At 39.3% G+C, this 16,151-nt stretch overlaps 1 protein-coding gene across 4 annotated transcripts in view; it reads right to left on the bottom strand.

Moving 5' to 3' along the window:
- Positions 1-16,151, bottom strand: part of hip1 (huntingtin interacting protein 1) — a 98,243-nt gene that overhangs the window by 11,125 nt on the left and 70,967 nt on the right. For all 4 annotated transcript variants that reach the window (XM_057838114.1, XM_057838115.1, XM_057838117.1 and 1 more), the window contains 12 exons: positions 14,491-14,685; positions 10,107-10,254; positions 9,929-10,015; positions 9,734-9,841; positions 7,363-7,499; positions 7,158-7,268; positions 6,988-7,046; positions 5,903-5,996; positions 2,106-2,206; positions 1,836-1,941; positions 1,634-1,757; positions 1,434-1,495 (listed from right to left, as the gene is read on the bottom strand). In XM_057838114.1, the coding sequence (XP_057694097.1) occupies positions 1,434-1,495; positions 1,634-1,757; positions 1,836-1,941; positions 2,106-2,206; positions 5,903-5,996; positions 6,988-7,046; positions 7,158-7,268; positions 7,363-7,499; positions 9,734-9,841; positions 9,929-10,015; positions 10,107-10,254; positions 14,491-14,685 (1,332 nt within the window). The remainder of the gene's footprint in view (positions 1-1,433; positions 1,496-1,633; positions 1,758-1,835; positions 1,942-2,105; positions 2,207-5,902; positions 5,997-6,987; positions 7,047-7,157; positions 7,269-7,362; positions 7,500-9,733; positions 9,842-9,928; positions 10,016-10,106; positions 10,255-14,490; positions 14,686-16,151) is intronic.

Genomic DNA, 16,151 nt, shown 5'->3' with positions numbered 1-16,151 from the left:
AAAAAGCTGAACAAAACGCAAATTATCCTCGCAGTTACACATTAGAAATGGCATGGTTGTTTCGATAAACTCGTCCAAAGTTTATATTCGTAAAATTACACCAAAATCTAAAAAAAGGCTATTCACCCGCCCTTTAACTGCTAGTTCTTTATCTTACAGGAGCAAAATCTGGTTTGCTCATTGGAAGGTTGACACACACTTGGTTTGAGGCAGACCAATCGGGGATTCAGTTAGGACTTGCTGTGTCAGTACACCTGTATTATTTCAGACTGGACTACCAAATATCAAAACGGCTCCCTTAGCACATTTTGCTCCCGAACTATTGTGGCCGTGAAAAAGCACTCTTTTACATTATGTTGGATTCTCAATATTATTGAAAGGTGCGTATATACAAAGGGGACCATTGGCAGTGTATCAAATACTTGTTCTCCCCACTGTACAAGTTACACCATAAACACACATGTGCAACGTGAACACGGCGTGAATAAATGGTTAAGACGTTCACAGTGAGAGAGCGGCGTGAAGTCGAGTTGAGCGTAGTCACATAGTAGGATGTGTGTGAGGAGAACTTTCCCTCATGTGCGTCCGTAACCATACGCAAGTACTGTACATTTTCTTTTCTTTATAGAAAGTTTGTGGTGTTTACTTTGGGCGTTTTTAACATTGAAAATGTGAAAATTATGAGATTAGCATTTTTAATGTGAAAAACAACTGTAAAAATAATCGTTCTGTTTTGATGTGAAATTCATGTTTTGTTGTCTATTTTGCGTACAAATTTTGTGCACTAATAAATCATAGACCTGCTTTAACTTGTATTTTGGTTTGATTACATAGTTTAAAGTGCTATTTCTGACTTTTTATGATAGATAAGTGCTAAAAAAAAAAAAAAAATTATTCACTCGCCAATGCCTCAGTATTGTATTAGGTCTAGTGACGCTCCTGTTCAAAGGTAATGATTATTTGTTGAAAACAATAAAGATCAGGTTGAATATTAAAGAGCTTGGCTTTGTACTATGTTCCATTAATTATAGGTAGGTCTTGATTGGCAAATCATTGTATTCTTTACTTACGACATCACAATGTCCCAACTTCAATTGAATTGGGGTTTTAGAAGACTGATTAGTGACCCAGTTTGTTTTACTACCTTATTTGCGCAAACTAGCTTAATGTAAATAGGCTTAAGGCGCTCTTCCAATAGGAGTTTTTGGGTATGTGTGACAAAGGTCTGGCTACTTTTATTTTCCTTTGAGTGTGGGGGTAGAGGCAGCCTCAGGCACACAGCTTCAAGTATTTGTCTGGCTTTAAGGTCAACTTCCGACTGGAAAAACAATGAGTATCAAAACTGGAACAATGACTGCATTCCTTAACAAGTCTGCTTATCGGTTGACTTTTGTTTGTGGAACGCATGTTGTACAAAGTATTTTGCTGCCAACCTGGGCGTCCATCTCTTGTCGCTTGATCTGTGTTAGCGTCATGCTGGAGAAATCCATTGTATCTGTACAGCGATCAAAAACAAAAAGCCATCAATTGTTTGCATGCAGTACCAGGAATATTACAAAAATCGTAAGGTTACGCTCTCAATATTGTTAGTTTGGTGTCTAAAATAACCCATGAGATGGGTTAATGCACTTACCTTTGTCTTCAATCTGGGACTTCCCAGACTTGGTGGAGGCCACAACAGCGGCAGTAGCCTGGGTGACGCCTCGGGACGTCTGTTGCAGGCGCTGCAAGTTGCCACTGTCTTTGTCTGCTTTAACCTGGGGAGGGGAACAGCAATAAAATAAAGAGCTACAAGCATGATAAAAGAAGACAGTTTAACCACATTTGAGGCTCACTTTTGAAGCAGCGACAAGTTGCGCTGTGCTGGCCGCGATTTCGCGAGAGCACACCATCAACTCCTCAAACTTCCCTTTGCCTTGCACCACAAGATCAGCCGCATCCCTGAGATGACACGACATTGTAATTACATCTCCAGCTTTCATGTGAAGAACTGGAACGTAAGCATTGGGAACAATGTTCACAGAGTGACACCTTACTTTGTTCCTTGTTAAGATCAACGCTTTATTCATTAAGAAGGAATTTAATTAGTGAGGATAGTTACTTACACCATGACAGTGGCACCCCATCCTACTGCCTTGGAGGCAGAAATAAGGCCCTCCGTCCAACGGGAATTCTTGGCATAGAATTCCTTTTTAGATGCTGCGCCCTGGTGGATAAATGAGGAATGTTAAGCAAAACATGATTGCTTCATTCACATACGTACTAAACAAGAAAATACAACTGTAGCCACAGCTGCCCAATAGAATTAGCTGTATTAAAGGTATGTCAAATTTGCAACAACAATTTGTCAGCAAATGTACACAGGATTCATTAGATATAGGTCAGCACAAACATTAAAACTACTGTAGAGAATGCCATCTGTTTCTGTAGTTCAACAACAGCAACAACAACAAATAACAGATTTATCACTTAAGATTATTTTTAGGAAGCTATTTTGTACTCAATTTCTATGTTAAAAAAGTAGATCTGTCAGTTTTTCCCTCAATGTTGTAATTTCTTGAAATGGCAAATTTAGTGGTGTAAATCACAATTTTCATGACGCTGCAATATGATATACATTCTTTGGAAAACAATATAAAAAAAAGCTATTTAAAATGATATCAAATAATACAAACATCTGTTTTTCATTATCAGTTTCGGGCCAATATGCAGGTTGCCTTCAAAGTGTGATATAGGCACTTTTTACATAACTTCGGTTGAAGTGTTTCTTATTTTTCCACAGAATGTCGATTTGGAAAAACTTGAAGTTGTTACATTCATCATTATCAAAACATCCAGTGGGGCACAATAATACAATTAGCCATAATATGTTAAGTCCACGACCGCCTATATTGGTATCGGATTTTTGGAGTTTGGCAATATCAAGATATTAATTAAGAAGTCATTATCGGACAACTCAAATATTTACCGATATTACAATATCAATCACAATTTGACTGAACGGATTTCGATCTATTTTACACAATCATTTCCATTTCACCTAAAGTATTAAATAATGCAAAGCAATTTAGATTTTAGAAGATTCTATTGCTAAAACATTTCAGACATTTGAATATTCTAACAAAACAGCATATCTGCAGATGACGATATTAATCAATTCAATTATGCTTAAAAAAATCGATATATTGATCAGATCTATTATCTGTCTGCTATAATCATTCATATTAAGGATGGACTGATCCACTTATTTTTTTCTGCTCCGAACACAATACCTGAATTGGGATATACCAATACCGATTCTATTTATACCAGAGCTTCGTTTCCTGTGACAACACAGTGGTACCTCGACATACGATCGCTTCGACACACGATCTTTTCGACATTTGACGTAAAATTTGACTCGCTATTTGTTTCTACATCCGACAACATGCTCGAAATATGGTGATTTATGACAGCGCCGCAGTTTGTTTTCCCGCGAGACGGACGCACGGTGGATTTTCTTGTGAGAGAAATCAACATGGGTTCCAAGAAAGTTAGTGCAGGTGGTGAAAACGGAAAAAGGTGATGTTATCCATTCAATGAAGACGGAAATGATAGAAAAATATGAGCGTGGTGTGCGTGTCCATGAACTGGTTTGACAATACGGCCATAGAATGTCTCCGATCTCGACGGTCTTCCTCCGACCGCCATTTGCCAGCCTTTATAAGCAGGGGTGCACATATTTTTTTTGCCCAGGATCTCAGAGGAGGACCTGGAGATGTGACTTGGTCCTCATTGAGCTTGAGAGCTGACCCGCCTGATGCGACAAAATTATGACAAGCTTTACTTAGAGCCAATTACCTTTAATTAATTATATTAACAATTAATGCTTGATTATCATCAACTGGCACAACAAAATTGCCATTACCCTTAAGTGAAATGTAAAGAAATAAACATAAAAGCACTAATTCAAAATAAAGGGCATTATGCGGCTCCCACATTAACTCCAAGCCTTTGTAAAAGTGGGACGTCCTCCTCATTAGAGCTCATTGAACGTGCATGTTTAGCTTTGTGAAATGCGAGCAAAAACACGTTTGTCAGTGCATGGCGCTGTTCATCAATAACTTTATTCCGCCACTTGTCCATAGGGCGAGTGGGGTCCTGTCTGACATCGATAGTTTGCTTAATTGCCACATGCTCTGTTTTTTTCATGCTTTTCAAAGTTTGGATGGCTGAAATTCTTTGACCCTACATAAAATGCGCTGCTCTTATCAGCAACATTGGGATTCTCACGGCAAATTTTGTACCACATTTCCGTGCGAGCATCATTTGCTTCTAGCCATGGTACCTCCTGCAGCCACTTTTGCAAAAGTCCTTTTTTTCGGTAGCTCCGGTGACGTCTCTGTCGTCTGTCTGTCTTTTGACGGGGGTGGGGGAACACGGAAATAATTACTCAGTGGGGCCTGCCTCTTTGACATTTTGAGAACTGATTTTCTCGTGTCCGCCGCAAATACAGTGGTCAGCCTTCGGTACGCAAAAGCGTATGGAAACCGTTGAGGGCCAGCGCGTTTGTCTCCGTCCAGTACGCATGCGTGCATGCGGACCACTTATGTGCACCCCTGTTTATAAATTAATCCTTAATGTGACTATTATTGTGGTAAAGAAACTGCCAGCTTCATCAGGTTTTTAATCATTTATTTAAGAACTTGTGCACGCCTACTGTCCGCTGCCAACAACAAGAGAACATTAAAAGAGAAAGTAAAATCTCTACCGCACCTCTCTTACTCTGACGCTTAGTCTGTCACGTCAGCCATGCGGTGCGTTCAGGTACAGCATGCAAAACATATCCACCACATTAGAACCCGATTCTGTACATAATTACAAGAATTATTATTATTATATTGTATTATTAGTCCGATTTGAATTTATAATTTATTTGTTTTCTATGTGTAATTGCCATTTGTAATAGTACTAGCAGTATTTAGTGTAGGTTTTCGGGCTGTGGAACGAATGAATGCAATTTTAATGTAGTCTTATGCAAAAATCCTTCTCGAAATACAACGATTTCGACTTACAAACAAGGTCCTGGATCAGAAATTTCCGAGGTTGAATCGACCCAATCCGTAAGTAAATTGGTATCGGAATCTGATACCAGCATTGGACTGGATCAAGCCCATCCCTCATATTATTAAAAAATAAAATCAGCAATAGTTTTACTTTTGAGTTAATCAAATGAAATAATAATAAAGAGCTCCACTGCATTAAAATTTGGGCCATGCGTATGTCAAGCATTTGTTTTATGACATTTAGGGAAAAACATCTTTGAGGGCGATTTATGATTTGGGCTGGGTGTGGTGCATAACTCATGCTTGTGTTCTTAGTTGTACAAAATGGCCACAAATATACAGTGATCCTTTGCTACTTCGCGCCACCAGTCCATCGCGGATTCTTTCAGTTAAAAAAAATATATAGTATTTTATTTGAAAACTTTAAGATATATGCATGTACACATGTACAAATCATTGCTTTTATATATATACATATATCATTTATTACTAATTAATAGATTTGCAGTGCATTTTTTTTAAAAACAAATTTTTATATATATATTTTTTTATTTTGGGGGGGGACATGTCTTATATGTATCTCTTTCTAATGCTGTTCAATCTGAATAAATACATTTGACACGCCAATTTTTTAAATGTAAATAAGCTCCGCCGTTACAACAATGATTTTCGGTTTTTGCAGGGGGTGGCGGTCCCCATTAACCACAAAAAAACCGAGGGGTCACTGTAAATCAGATTTTTCTAAGTTTTCTAAGGAGCAATTAGACTGGAAGATTAAAATGCAGTACGTAAACTAGTAAATCAAGAAGTCAGTCACCACTCTTCTCAACTTGCAGACAAAGAAAAACAGAACATACCCTCCCACTTTCCACAATTTCCCTTTGAAGATCTTTGGAGGAAAGAACAAGTGCCTTAATGGCTGTCATCAGGTCCGTGCACGAAGCTAAGATCCTATGGGGGACCGGACAAACACGCACACACGGACATTAATATTAGTGAGGAGAGCAAAAATTGCACAATTTGTAGCGTCAATGACAAGTTAACAAGTGTGCCAATTATCATTTTTATTGATTTAAGAGTATGCATTCTGTTATTGGGGGTACTTTTAATTAGGGCTGTCAAACGATTAAAAATTTTAATCGAGTTAATTACAGCTTAAAAATTAATTAATCGTAATTAATCGCAATTCAAACCATCTATAAAATATGCCATATTTTTCTGTAAATTATTGTTGGAATGGACAGATAAGACAAGATGGATATATACATTCAACATACGGTACATAAGGACTGTATTTGTTTATTATAACAATAAATCAACAAGATGGATTTAACATTATTAACATTCTGTTAAAGCGATCCATGGATAGAGGGACTTGTAGTTCTTAAAAGAAAAATGTTAGTACAAGTTATAGAAATTTTATATTAAAACCCCTCTTAATGTTTTCGTTTTAATAAAATTTGTAAAATTTTCAATCAAAAAATAAACTAGTAGCCCACCATTGTTGATGTCAATAATTACTTACACAATGCTCATGGGTGCTGAATCCTATAAAATCAGTCGCACCCAAGCGCCAGCAGAGGGCGGCAAAACTCCATAAAACACAACAAGTGAGCGTTTCACTGTACTGCCATTTAAATGTCTGAGCGGGGCATCTGCGTTAATTGTGTCAAATATTTTAACGTGATTAATTAAAAAAATTAATTAATGCCCGTTAACGCGATAATTTTGACAGCCCTACTTTTAATAAAGCTCAATTAAGACGTTTGAGTAAACCTTTTCTTCTTCCATCCTTCCATTTTTTATAGCACTTATTCTCACTGGGGGTTGTGTGTATCTTGGGGCATACCCTGGTTGACTTTGAAACATGGAATTGAACTCTTAAGAGTAAGATTTGGCATAACTCAATTCTAATAAGAAGTCGAAGTCTTATTTTGGTTACCTCTCGTTGACCTCCATTTTGATGCCTGTGTCAACTGCTCGAGACTTGTTGAGCATTTCCTGTGGGGAAACACGGGAGAACCTTCAAGTGAGAATGACGGCAAAGCAAAACTGGTGACTCTTCCCACGCTCGACAAGCGCATGTTGCTTCATATACAAACACACTCATACCTCTATCCTGGCAGCAGCTGATTCTACAGCTGCAGAAGTGGCCGCCATTTCCTGCTCCACAAGATCTCCCAGCTCTCCTTGCTGCAACTCCAGACCCTTAGGACGCAATTTCTGAATCCAAGAGAAGTCAGCATCAAGTCAAAGTCTTCATTATTGTGGCTATTGTTCAATAGAACATGAGAACAACATTTTGCTGGGAAACCACCTCTGCTGTGTCCAGTATGGCCTTGAGAGCCTCCTTCAGTTTGCAGTTATCTGCAGTTTTCAAGTCCTCCTTCTTCTTCATGTGGCCCAGGAAAAGAAGTGCTTCAGCACCACACGCCTTCACGCTTTCTGAAAGAACTGTGCAGGGAGCTCATTATTTATAACCAAAATTAATTTTGGCTACAACACACAACGCTACTTCAGATTACTGTACTGTGTATACAGTAATAGTTTTTGTCCAACAAGTAAATCCCAAAGTGGCTGTTTTTCTACCCCCTTGCGCTAGGGTTACCACTCTTTCGGTTTCCACTCAGTAAGCACTCGCTCCAGGGGCTGAAAATGGATGCTTAGCAGGTACCACCTCCTTGCTGGGCCAAACAAGGAGATGGGTCTGTCTGCGGCTTGCAAGATGGGGGCCTCCCTGGTGACGGGGTGCAACTGGCTAACCCTATTTGTAACGCTAACCTCAATCAAGCCTTCGCAGTGTTGTGAATAACAGCTTTAGAGTATAACAGCGTTATTTTTTTACTATTACTATTTATTTTGTTACTACAATTTGGTTGAATCACGCACGAATTGTCTGATTTTGTCACACATCACAAACAGCTGCCTGGGAGAGAGGGAGGAGGGAAGGGGATGGTGACTCACTGCACGCTATGGCCAACTCAACAAGACAGCGTTAATGGCGATGGGCCAGGGAATTTCCAAGGTAGCGTTCTCAAACTTGAATTATTTCAATAGTTAAGATTGTTACTTTACAGAATATTTAAGGATATTGTTCTGCTTATTGTGCTATAGCCAAACACACAGTTTCAGAGATTTGCACTGGTTAATGGTCAGTTTATTGTTTTTGTTGTCCAAATAGGTACCAAATGTTCTAAAATAGTATATATAGTGTTTTTATTGTTCAATCAGTTAATATAAACATCTTCAATGTGAGAGATGTACAATGTAAAGGGTGAAATTCATTCTAAAATGCAACTCGAAGAATGAAAATGTTCTAATGTGAACATGTCATGTTATCAGCTGCAAAAGGGTGTACACATTTTTTGGGAAACCCTGTATAATGTAATAACATGTAGAACATGAAAAGTAACGTCAGTTACTTTGCTGAGTAACTAACTACTCTTACAATGAGGTAACCGAGTTACTAACTCAATTACTTTTTAGGAGATTAATGAGTTAACGTTACAAATGATCTTTTTTAAAGTAAGATTAAATACACTGAGCGCCAGTCAACGACTGGCGGATGCTAGGGGAAGGAAGCTAGTTGGCCAATGATTTTTAAGTACAAGAATTTAGCGGAAGCAAACTAGTTGACCAATCCTGATTTATAAACACAAGAACAAGAAACAGTGACACCCACCTCTTGCAAGCTGCAGAAAGCTACAATTGTAATCAAAGGCCAGCGAAAGGTTAACTTACATGGGGGGTGGGGGGTTATCGTGACGATGCGGAGGCTGGGAGCTCGTGAGTGAGCGACAGTCAAATGGAGGAGGTCAAGTTGAGCAACTCTACGTGCAGCCGCCAATCAATGTTAATTTCAAGACTGCAGCTGCTGAATTTGTGATATGGTGTTGATTAGGGCTGTCCTAAACGCTTGGATCGCGAGTGTCCGCCATTATAAACTTTATCCGCATGTATTTTTTTAAAAACCTGTTATTACCCGTCAACGGTATGTTGTGCCCATAGACGCATTTACGTCATCGATGACATTGACAACGTCGACTATTCGGGACAGCTCTAGTGGTGATTTGGCACCCTTGTTCTTTTGGTGGAAAAGGGGTATATGAGTGCCCGTACATATTAGAACCAAAATTAAACAATTGGCTGCCAATGATGGCTCTTGATGTCCAATCCATTTTGACCGGGATACCTGGCTGGCACTCATCGAATCTCCTGTCAGAATGGATCGGACATCTATTAGCCGGCAATGACACTGAAAAGTCATTCACAATCAGACAGTCATTGTGAAGGCAACACTTGTTGCTGCTAAATTGTAGCCAAGGAGTTAAAATACTGTACATTTAGTTTTGTAGGCCAAAACGTTTTATTGTTTTCATAGGTCACAGTTTGAACACTGCGCTTTGATTTCGGGGCTTAAATATCAAGCTAAATGCTATTACACTTCGAAGTGTTCCTAAATTCTTTGAAAACAAACCATTCTAAAACTTTAAATGTTAATTTTCTTGTATAAATCGTATACAACTGAACTGTAATGGATTGAAAAAAAAACGGTCATTTGAACATTCAATCCTTTGTGTACCAGTAGAAAGTGGCAAGTACCACTAGTGGTACTTGTACCACACAGTGAGAACCTCTGGTGTGTGTGTATATTATATAAATATATATATGTATATAAAACTGCTTACCATCAGCCTGTTCAACAGGAACCATGTGAGAGGTGGCACTGCCCTGAACAATTGTGTCGCCCACTAGGTGGCCACATTGGGTTACGACTTTAAGCAACTGAGACACACCTGTGTAAAAAATAATTGAACACCTCATGGGTTTTGCATACAAAAATACGTATTCAAGAAGACATTGCGTATTATTAGGCTGCTTACCTGTGTCATCAGCTATAAAAGCATCTCTGGCAGGAAGGAGCTGCTCCACACAGTCTACAGATGCTTTACATCTGGATGCCAGGTAGTCTGCAGAGGTAGGCATTTTTGGACATTACCAAACACCCACACACTCTTTACTACTGTAATTACTACCCCACAGCCAAGGGGGTACAGTAACCTGCTGAGCTAGTGCAGCTAATGTGAGCTGGATCATCGATCTGGGCCAGTGAGTCTTGGATGATCTTCTCTGCCTCTTCCACAGCTCCCTGCAGACTGGACCAGCGGGCAGTTACCAGCTGGCTCTCTAATGCCTGCTCCCTGCTCTCCTATAGACACAGAAGCAGAACAGACATGCTTCCACTATTGGTCCGCCTTTCAAATATTATTGGCATATCTACATTTTTCACAGATACAACAGAAATATCTTTTTTAATATTAGAATAAATGCTACCTTATGGGAGAATTTTTCCTTGTTTGAGGGAGGAGGGAAAAAAAGGAATCCGAACAATACAACAGTTACACCAAGTGCCAGGGCCGCTGGAAGTCACTCACAGCAGGGGGTGCTGAGGATTTTATTTTGTTTTTCCCAACCAAAAAAAGTCATTTTGGTTGAAATTTGTCATACGGGTGTTTTTCTCCATACAAGGCATGCAAAATGGCAGTACACACACATGCTGGATAGTGTACGTACAACTACAAGGCTACTCCAAAGATCGTGTTCTATTTCACTTACACTGTGTGTTGGAGTTTTTGTATTGGATTTGTAATTTGTAATTGTATTTAGCAAATTTAGTCCAGCGCGGATCTTTTAAATCAATTCAAAAGTGAGATAATTTGCTGGATAACACTAAATGACATCTTTTATAAGCACTAATTAATGCCCATGACAGTATCATTTCAATATTATGACCGTCTTATGTCAGTCTTATGATGCCGTTGTCAAACAAAGTGCTACCGGTTAATATCTTTTGGTGTATATATCCCATAATATAGTGAGGAAAGCTGCGGTTTATAGTCCGGTGCGGCTTATCTATAAACAAATGCCATTATCTATGAACAAATGCGGTTTTCGTGTCTTATAGTCCGAAAATTACAGTAACAGCATCATGGCCAACTCCAAAAATGAGGCAGAGGTTTCATTTAATATTATTGTGCTTCATAGTCAACTAACTAACACATCTTAAGGAATTCAATTAATACATTTTATTAAACAAAAAAAGGCAAATAGAAAGTGTAACAATAAGCAAATATTTGAAAACAAACCGAACTAAAAGAATGTACTTTAAGGTTAAATAAAACAGAACCGTACTTATCAAATGCACGCATGTACATGGAAAGAAAAAATGTAGGTAGTTTAAAGATTTAATCAATTATTACATGTTCCATGAGAAGGAGCTCATGGATCACTGATGGTACTTGTACCACATTTTGAGAATCTGCACTATACACACACACTGACTGCATGGCTAGGCTGGTCCAAATGTGATTCTGACCTTCAAGCTCTCAGTCTTGCTTATGTAGAATTACAAAAGAAGTAGAGTGACCTTGGCATAATATCTTTGGTGTGAAAGCACATACTTTAAGTTTCCAGCATGTTGAAGACTGCTTTGCAAGTATAAATGGCCATCATGTCTTTGAAAACGAAGTGCTATACGTTCTTTATTTGCCTTGTACTGAAACTTCTCATCACGTGTAAAACAATGCAAAATTTATCCCGCTAATAAAATAATTTCCCGGCAGTTTGTCTTTTTAAAATTTTTTTTAATCGTCAAGGGAGGGGTTGGGAAACTTGCTCAAAAGACAACTTTTGGAAACTCGCTCTTCTCTGTTAGCAGCCAGGCTGTCACTGCAGCCAGCGAGGGTGCGCTTTCAACAAGGAAAGCCACACCCCAAAAGGTTTTGGGCCAAATCATTCTGATAAATTTATTCTAATTTATACATTCATTGTGCAGCTCACAGTCAATTGAACGGTAACCACATAGGTTTTCCAAATTATAGCTTAAATGATGGCCAATTACTGTATTTAAAAATAACATTGAAATCCCAATAATTCTGTAGGGAAAACATTTGTATACGACTACAACAAATGCTACCGAAACTGAAATATTTACCACAGGATAACATATAAATGTGCTATTATGTCATGTAACCCTTTGTTGCATTCATTTAACCCATTGGCTTCCACTACAAATCATTCACACTGCAGCCTCTCCTAGTCAAAATGGATAGGACATCTAGTGCTGTCAATGGCACTGAAAAATTATCATTCACAGCCAGTCTTCTCTATTTAAATGAAATCGACGTGTATTTTCTTGATGCTAAGTAATGAGTTAACATTGTGGTGGGAAAAAAATCTACTTTGAAGTGTTATTAGGGGCCATATTTAGAGTATTACTTTTTGTAAACAATCTATGTATTTTCAATTATTCATAAAAATTAGATGAAAAATTTGGGTCATGATTTATAATAAAAACACGTGTACACACATGTATAGCAATTGTTAATATTTTGATCTCCAATACATGATCTAAAATTTGATGTTCATGTATGCGAACATGTAATTATAGGGTTGTTAATTTTTAAATGACCAAAAATAGTCACCTGCACTATAAATGACTAACATCACTTATCATGAATTCCAGAAGTCCAGACAATATCCCCCCCCCCCCCCCCCCCCCCAATTCTCCCCTAACTCCTCAAATGATGCCCCCATCTGAAATTGTACTATTATTGCTCACTATTACTCCTTTGCTATTTAGGCAGCTAGGCAGTGGTTACTGATAAGTTGATTGATTTGATATACAGCAGTGTCCATAGTTTAATGTAAATATCGCCAATGTTAATTGCGGTTGCCAAAATCATGATCACATATACAATTTGATGAGCCCAGTAACCGCCGTATTATAATAGTAGTTCCGGACAATATATACAGTGGGGCAAATAAGTATTTAGTCAACCGCGAATTGTGCAAGTTCTCCCACTTGAAAATATGAGAGAGGCCTGTAATTGTCAACATGGGTAAACCTCAATCATGAGAGACAGAATGAGGGGGGAAAAAAACAAAACAGAAAATCATATTGTTTGATTTTTAAAGAATGTATTTGCAAATCATGGTGGAAAACAAATATTTGGTCAATACCAAAAGTTCATCTCAATACTTTAATATGCACCCTTTGTTGGCAATAACAGAGGCCAAACGTTTTCTGTAACTCTTCACAAGCTTTTCACACACTGTTGCTGGTATTTTGGCCCATTCCTCCATGCAGATCTCCTCTAGAGCAGTGATGTTTTGGGGCTGTCTTTGGGCAACACGGACTTTAAACTCCCTCCACAGATTTTCTATGGGGTTGAGATCTGGAGACTGGCTAGGCCACTCCAGGACCTTGTAATGCTTCTTACGAAGCCACTCCTTTGTTGCCCTGGCTGTGTGTTTGGGATCATTATCATGCTGAAAGACCCAGCTACGTCTCATCTTAAATGCCCTTGCTGATGTAAGTAGATTTTCACTCAAAATATCTCGATACATTTATTCTTTCCTTTACACAGATCAGTCGTCCTGGTCCCTTTGCAGAAAAACTGCCCCAAAGCATGATGTTTCCACCCCCATGCTTCACAGTGGGTATGGTGTTCTTCGGATGCAATTCAGTATTCTTTCTCCTCCAAACACGAGACCCTGTGCTTCTACCAAAAAGTTTTATTTTGTTTTCATCTGACCATAACACATTCTCCCAGTCCTCTTCAGGATCATTTAAATGCTCTCTAGCGAACCGCAGACGGGCCTGGACATGTACTTTCTCAAGCAGGGCGACACGTCTGGCAGTGCAGGATTGGAGTCCCCGGCGGCGCATTGTGTTACTGATAGTAGCCTTTATTACTGTGGTCCCAGCTCTCTGTAGATCATTCACTAGGTCCCCTCATGTGGTTCTGGGATTATCATTTTGACGCCACAGGGTGAGATCTTGCATGGAGCCCCAGATCGAAAGAGATTATCAGCGGTCTTGTATGTCTTCCATTTACTAATAATTGCTCCCACAGTTGATTTCTTTACACCAAGCGTTTTACCGATTGTTGATTCCCAGCCTGGTGCAGGTGTACAATTTTGTCTCTGGTGTCCTTCGGCAGCTCTTTGGTCTTGGCCATAGTGGAGTGTGGAGTGTGACTGACTGAGGTTGTGGACAGGTGTCTTTTATACCGATAATGAGTTAAAACAGGTGCCATTAATACAGGTAACGAGTGGAGCCTCGTTAGAAAAAGTTAGACCTCTTTGACAGCCAGAAATCTTGCTTGTTTGTAGGTGACTAAATACTTATTTTCCACTCTAATGTGGAACTAAATTCTTTAAAAATCAAACAGTGTGATTTTTTTTTTTTTTCTACATTCTGTCTCTCATGGTTGAGGTTTACCCATGTTGACAATTACAGGCCTCTCTAATCTTTTCAAGTAGGAGAACTTGCACAATTGGTGGCTGACTAAATATTTATTAGCCCCGCTGTAAATAAGAACTGCAACTGTATGTACTGTTCAGCCACAGTGATTAATTTGCCAAGTGTTTGACCTTTTACCTTGTCATTGAGCTGATTCTGCAAGGCTTCTGCTGTCTTCACGCCGCTCTCCCTCTCAGTTGCCAATGAACTTTGGACACGCTCGAGCTCCTCCCCTTGAAAAGCCAGCTCGGCCTTCACCTTGGACAAGGATTCAACGAGCGCCGCTTTCTCAGATTCCATGGCAGCTAGTTGAGTGCCGAGTGCCTCACTGGACTGCAGAAAAATTAAAACAATATATAGTTTTATATGTATATATACAGTGTATCACAAAAGTGAGTACACCCCTCGCATTTCTGCAGATATTTAAGGATATCTTTTCATGGGACAACACTGACAAAATGAAACTTTGACACAATGAAAAGTAGTCTGTGTGCAGCTCATATAATAGAGTTCATTTTTTCCCCTTCGAAATAACTCAAAATATAGCCATTAATATCTAAACCCCTGGCAACAAAAGTGAGTACACCTCCTATGAAAAAAATGCACATCCCTAAATGTCCAAATTGAGTACTGCTTGTCATTTTCCCTCCATAATGTCATGTGACTCGTTACAGGAGTGCGGTCAGCATTGCTGCAGAGATTGAAGAGGTGGGGGGTCAGCCTGTTAGTGCTCAGACCATACGCCGTACTTTACATCAAATTGGGTTGCATGGCTGTCACCACAAGGGGAAGCCTCTTCTGAAGATGGTACACAAGAAAGCTCGCCCGTCTCATCAGACCATGGTTCCAGTAATCAATGTGCTTTGTTGACATGTCTTCGCAAACTGTTTGCGGGCTTCACCTTCTTCCTTTTGTTTAACACAACTACCACTTGCAATAACTTTCTTAGGACCCAACGACAGCCCCAAAACATCACTGCTCCAGAGGAGATCTGCATGGAGGAATGGGCCAAAATACCAGCAACAGTGTGTGAAAAGCTTATGAAGAGTTACAGAAAACGTTAGGCCTCTGTTATTGCCAACAAAGGGTAGGGTAGAGTGGGGTGATTTGTGCCAGTGGGGAAGTTGTGCCACCCCCTGTTTCTAGGCAACCATTGAAATAATTGGTCATGTGACCACACATTTTTGAAGACTTGATCATTTCACTCATCCTGAAAAGAAGTGAGCCTTATTGCATGAGAGGTAAGCATATTTAAGTTAAGAAAACTGTTTTTTGCCTTTCAAAGTAAAATTTCTATGATCACGTTTTTTTTATTGTTGTGTCTGAACAGTTATGTTAAGTTTGAAAACATTTCACACATGTTTTAGTGCTTTGGTAAGCTAATCTATTAATCTGTACAGCTAGCACAATGTTAGCTCAAAATTGATTGATGATGCAATTTTTCCAAAAAGGTGGGGTTGGGGTGGTTTGTGCCACAGGGCCTGGGGTAAGTTGTGCCAGTGGCACAACTCACAGGCAGATGAAAAGGGCTCTTAAAGAATCAAATCAAACTAAACTCAAGAAAATTAAGAAAGTCGTTGTGTACAATCGCTCAGAAGAAAGCACCTTGGCCATTCCAATTAATGCAGACATGTCCAAAGTCCGGCCCGGGGGCCAAATGCGGCCCGTGGTCAAATTTCATCCGGCCCCCAGCCTCTGTCATAAAATAAATAACGTCTGGCCCGCACACAGACTTAATAAATTGGTCAGCAGTATCTGCTACCAGCATATGAAGTAGCTTACACACTAAATGCTGCACC

This window comes from Corythoichthys intestinalis, chromosome 6 (genome assembly GCF_030265065.1).
Source record: "Corythoichthys intestinalis isolate RoL2023-P3 chromosome 6, ASM3026506v1, whole genome shotgun sequence".
In the NCBI taxonomy this organism is placed as follows: Eukaryota; Metazoa; Chordata; class Actinopteri; order Syngnathiformes; family Syngnathidae; genus Corythoichthys; species Corythoichthys intestinalis.
The sequence above is the reverse complement of the archived record's forward strand: the minus strand, read 5'-3'. Positions and strand labels throughout refer to the sequence as shown.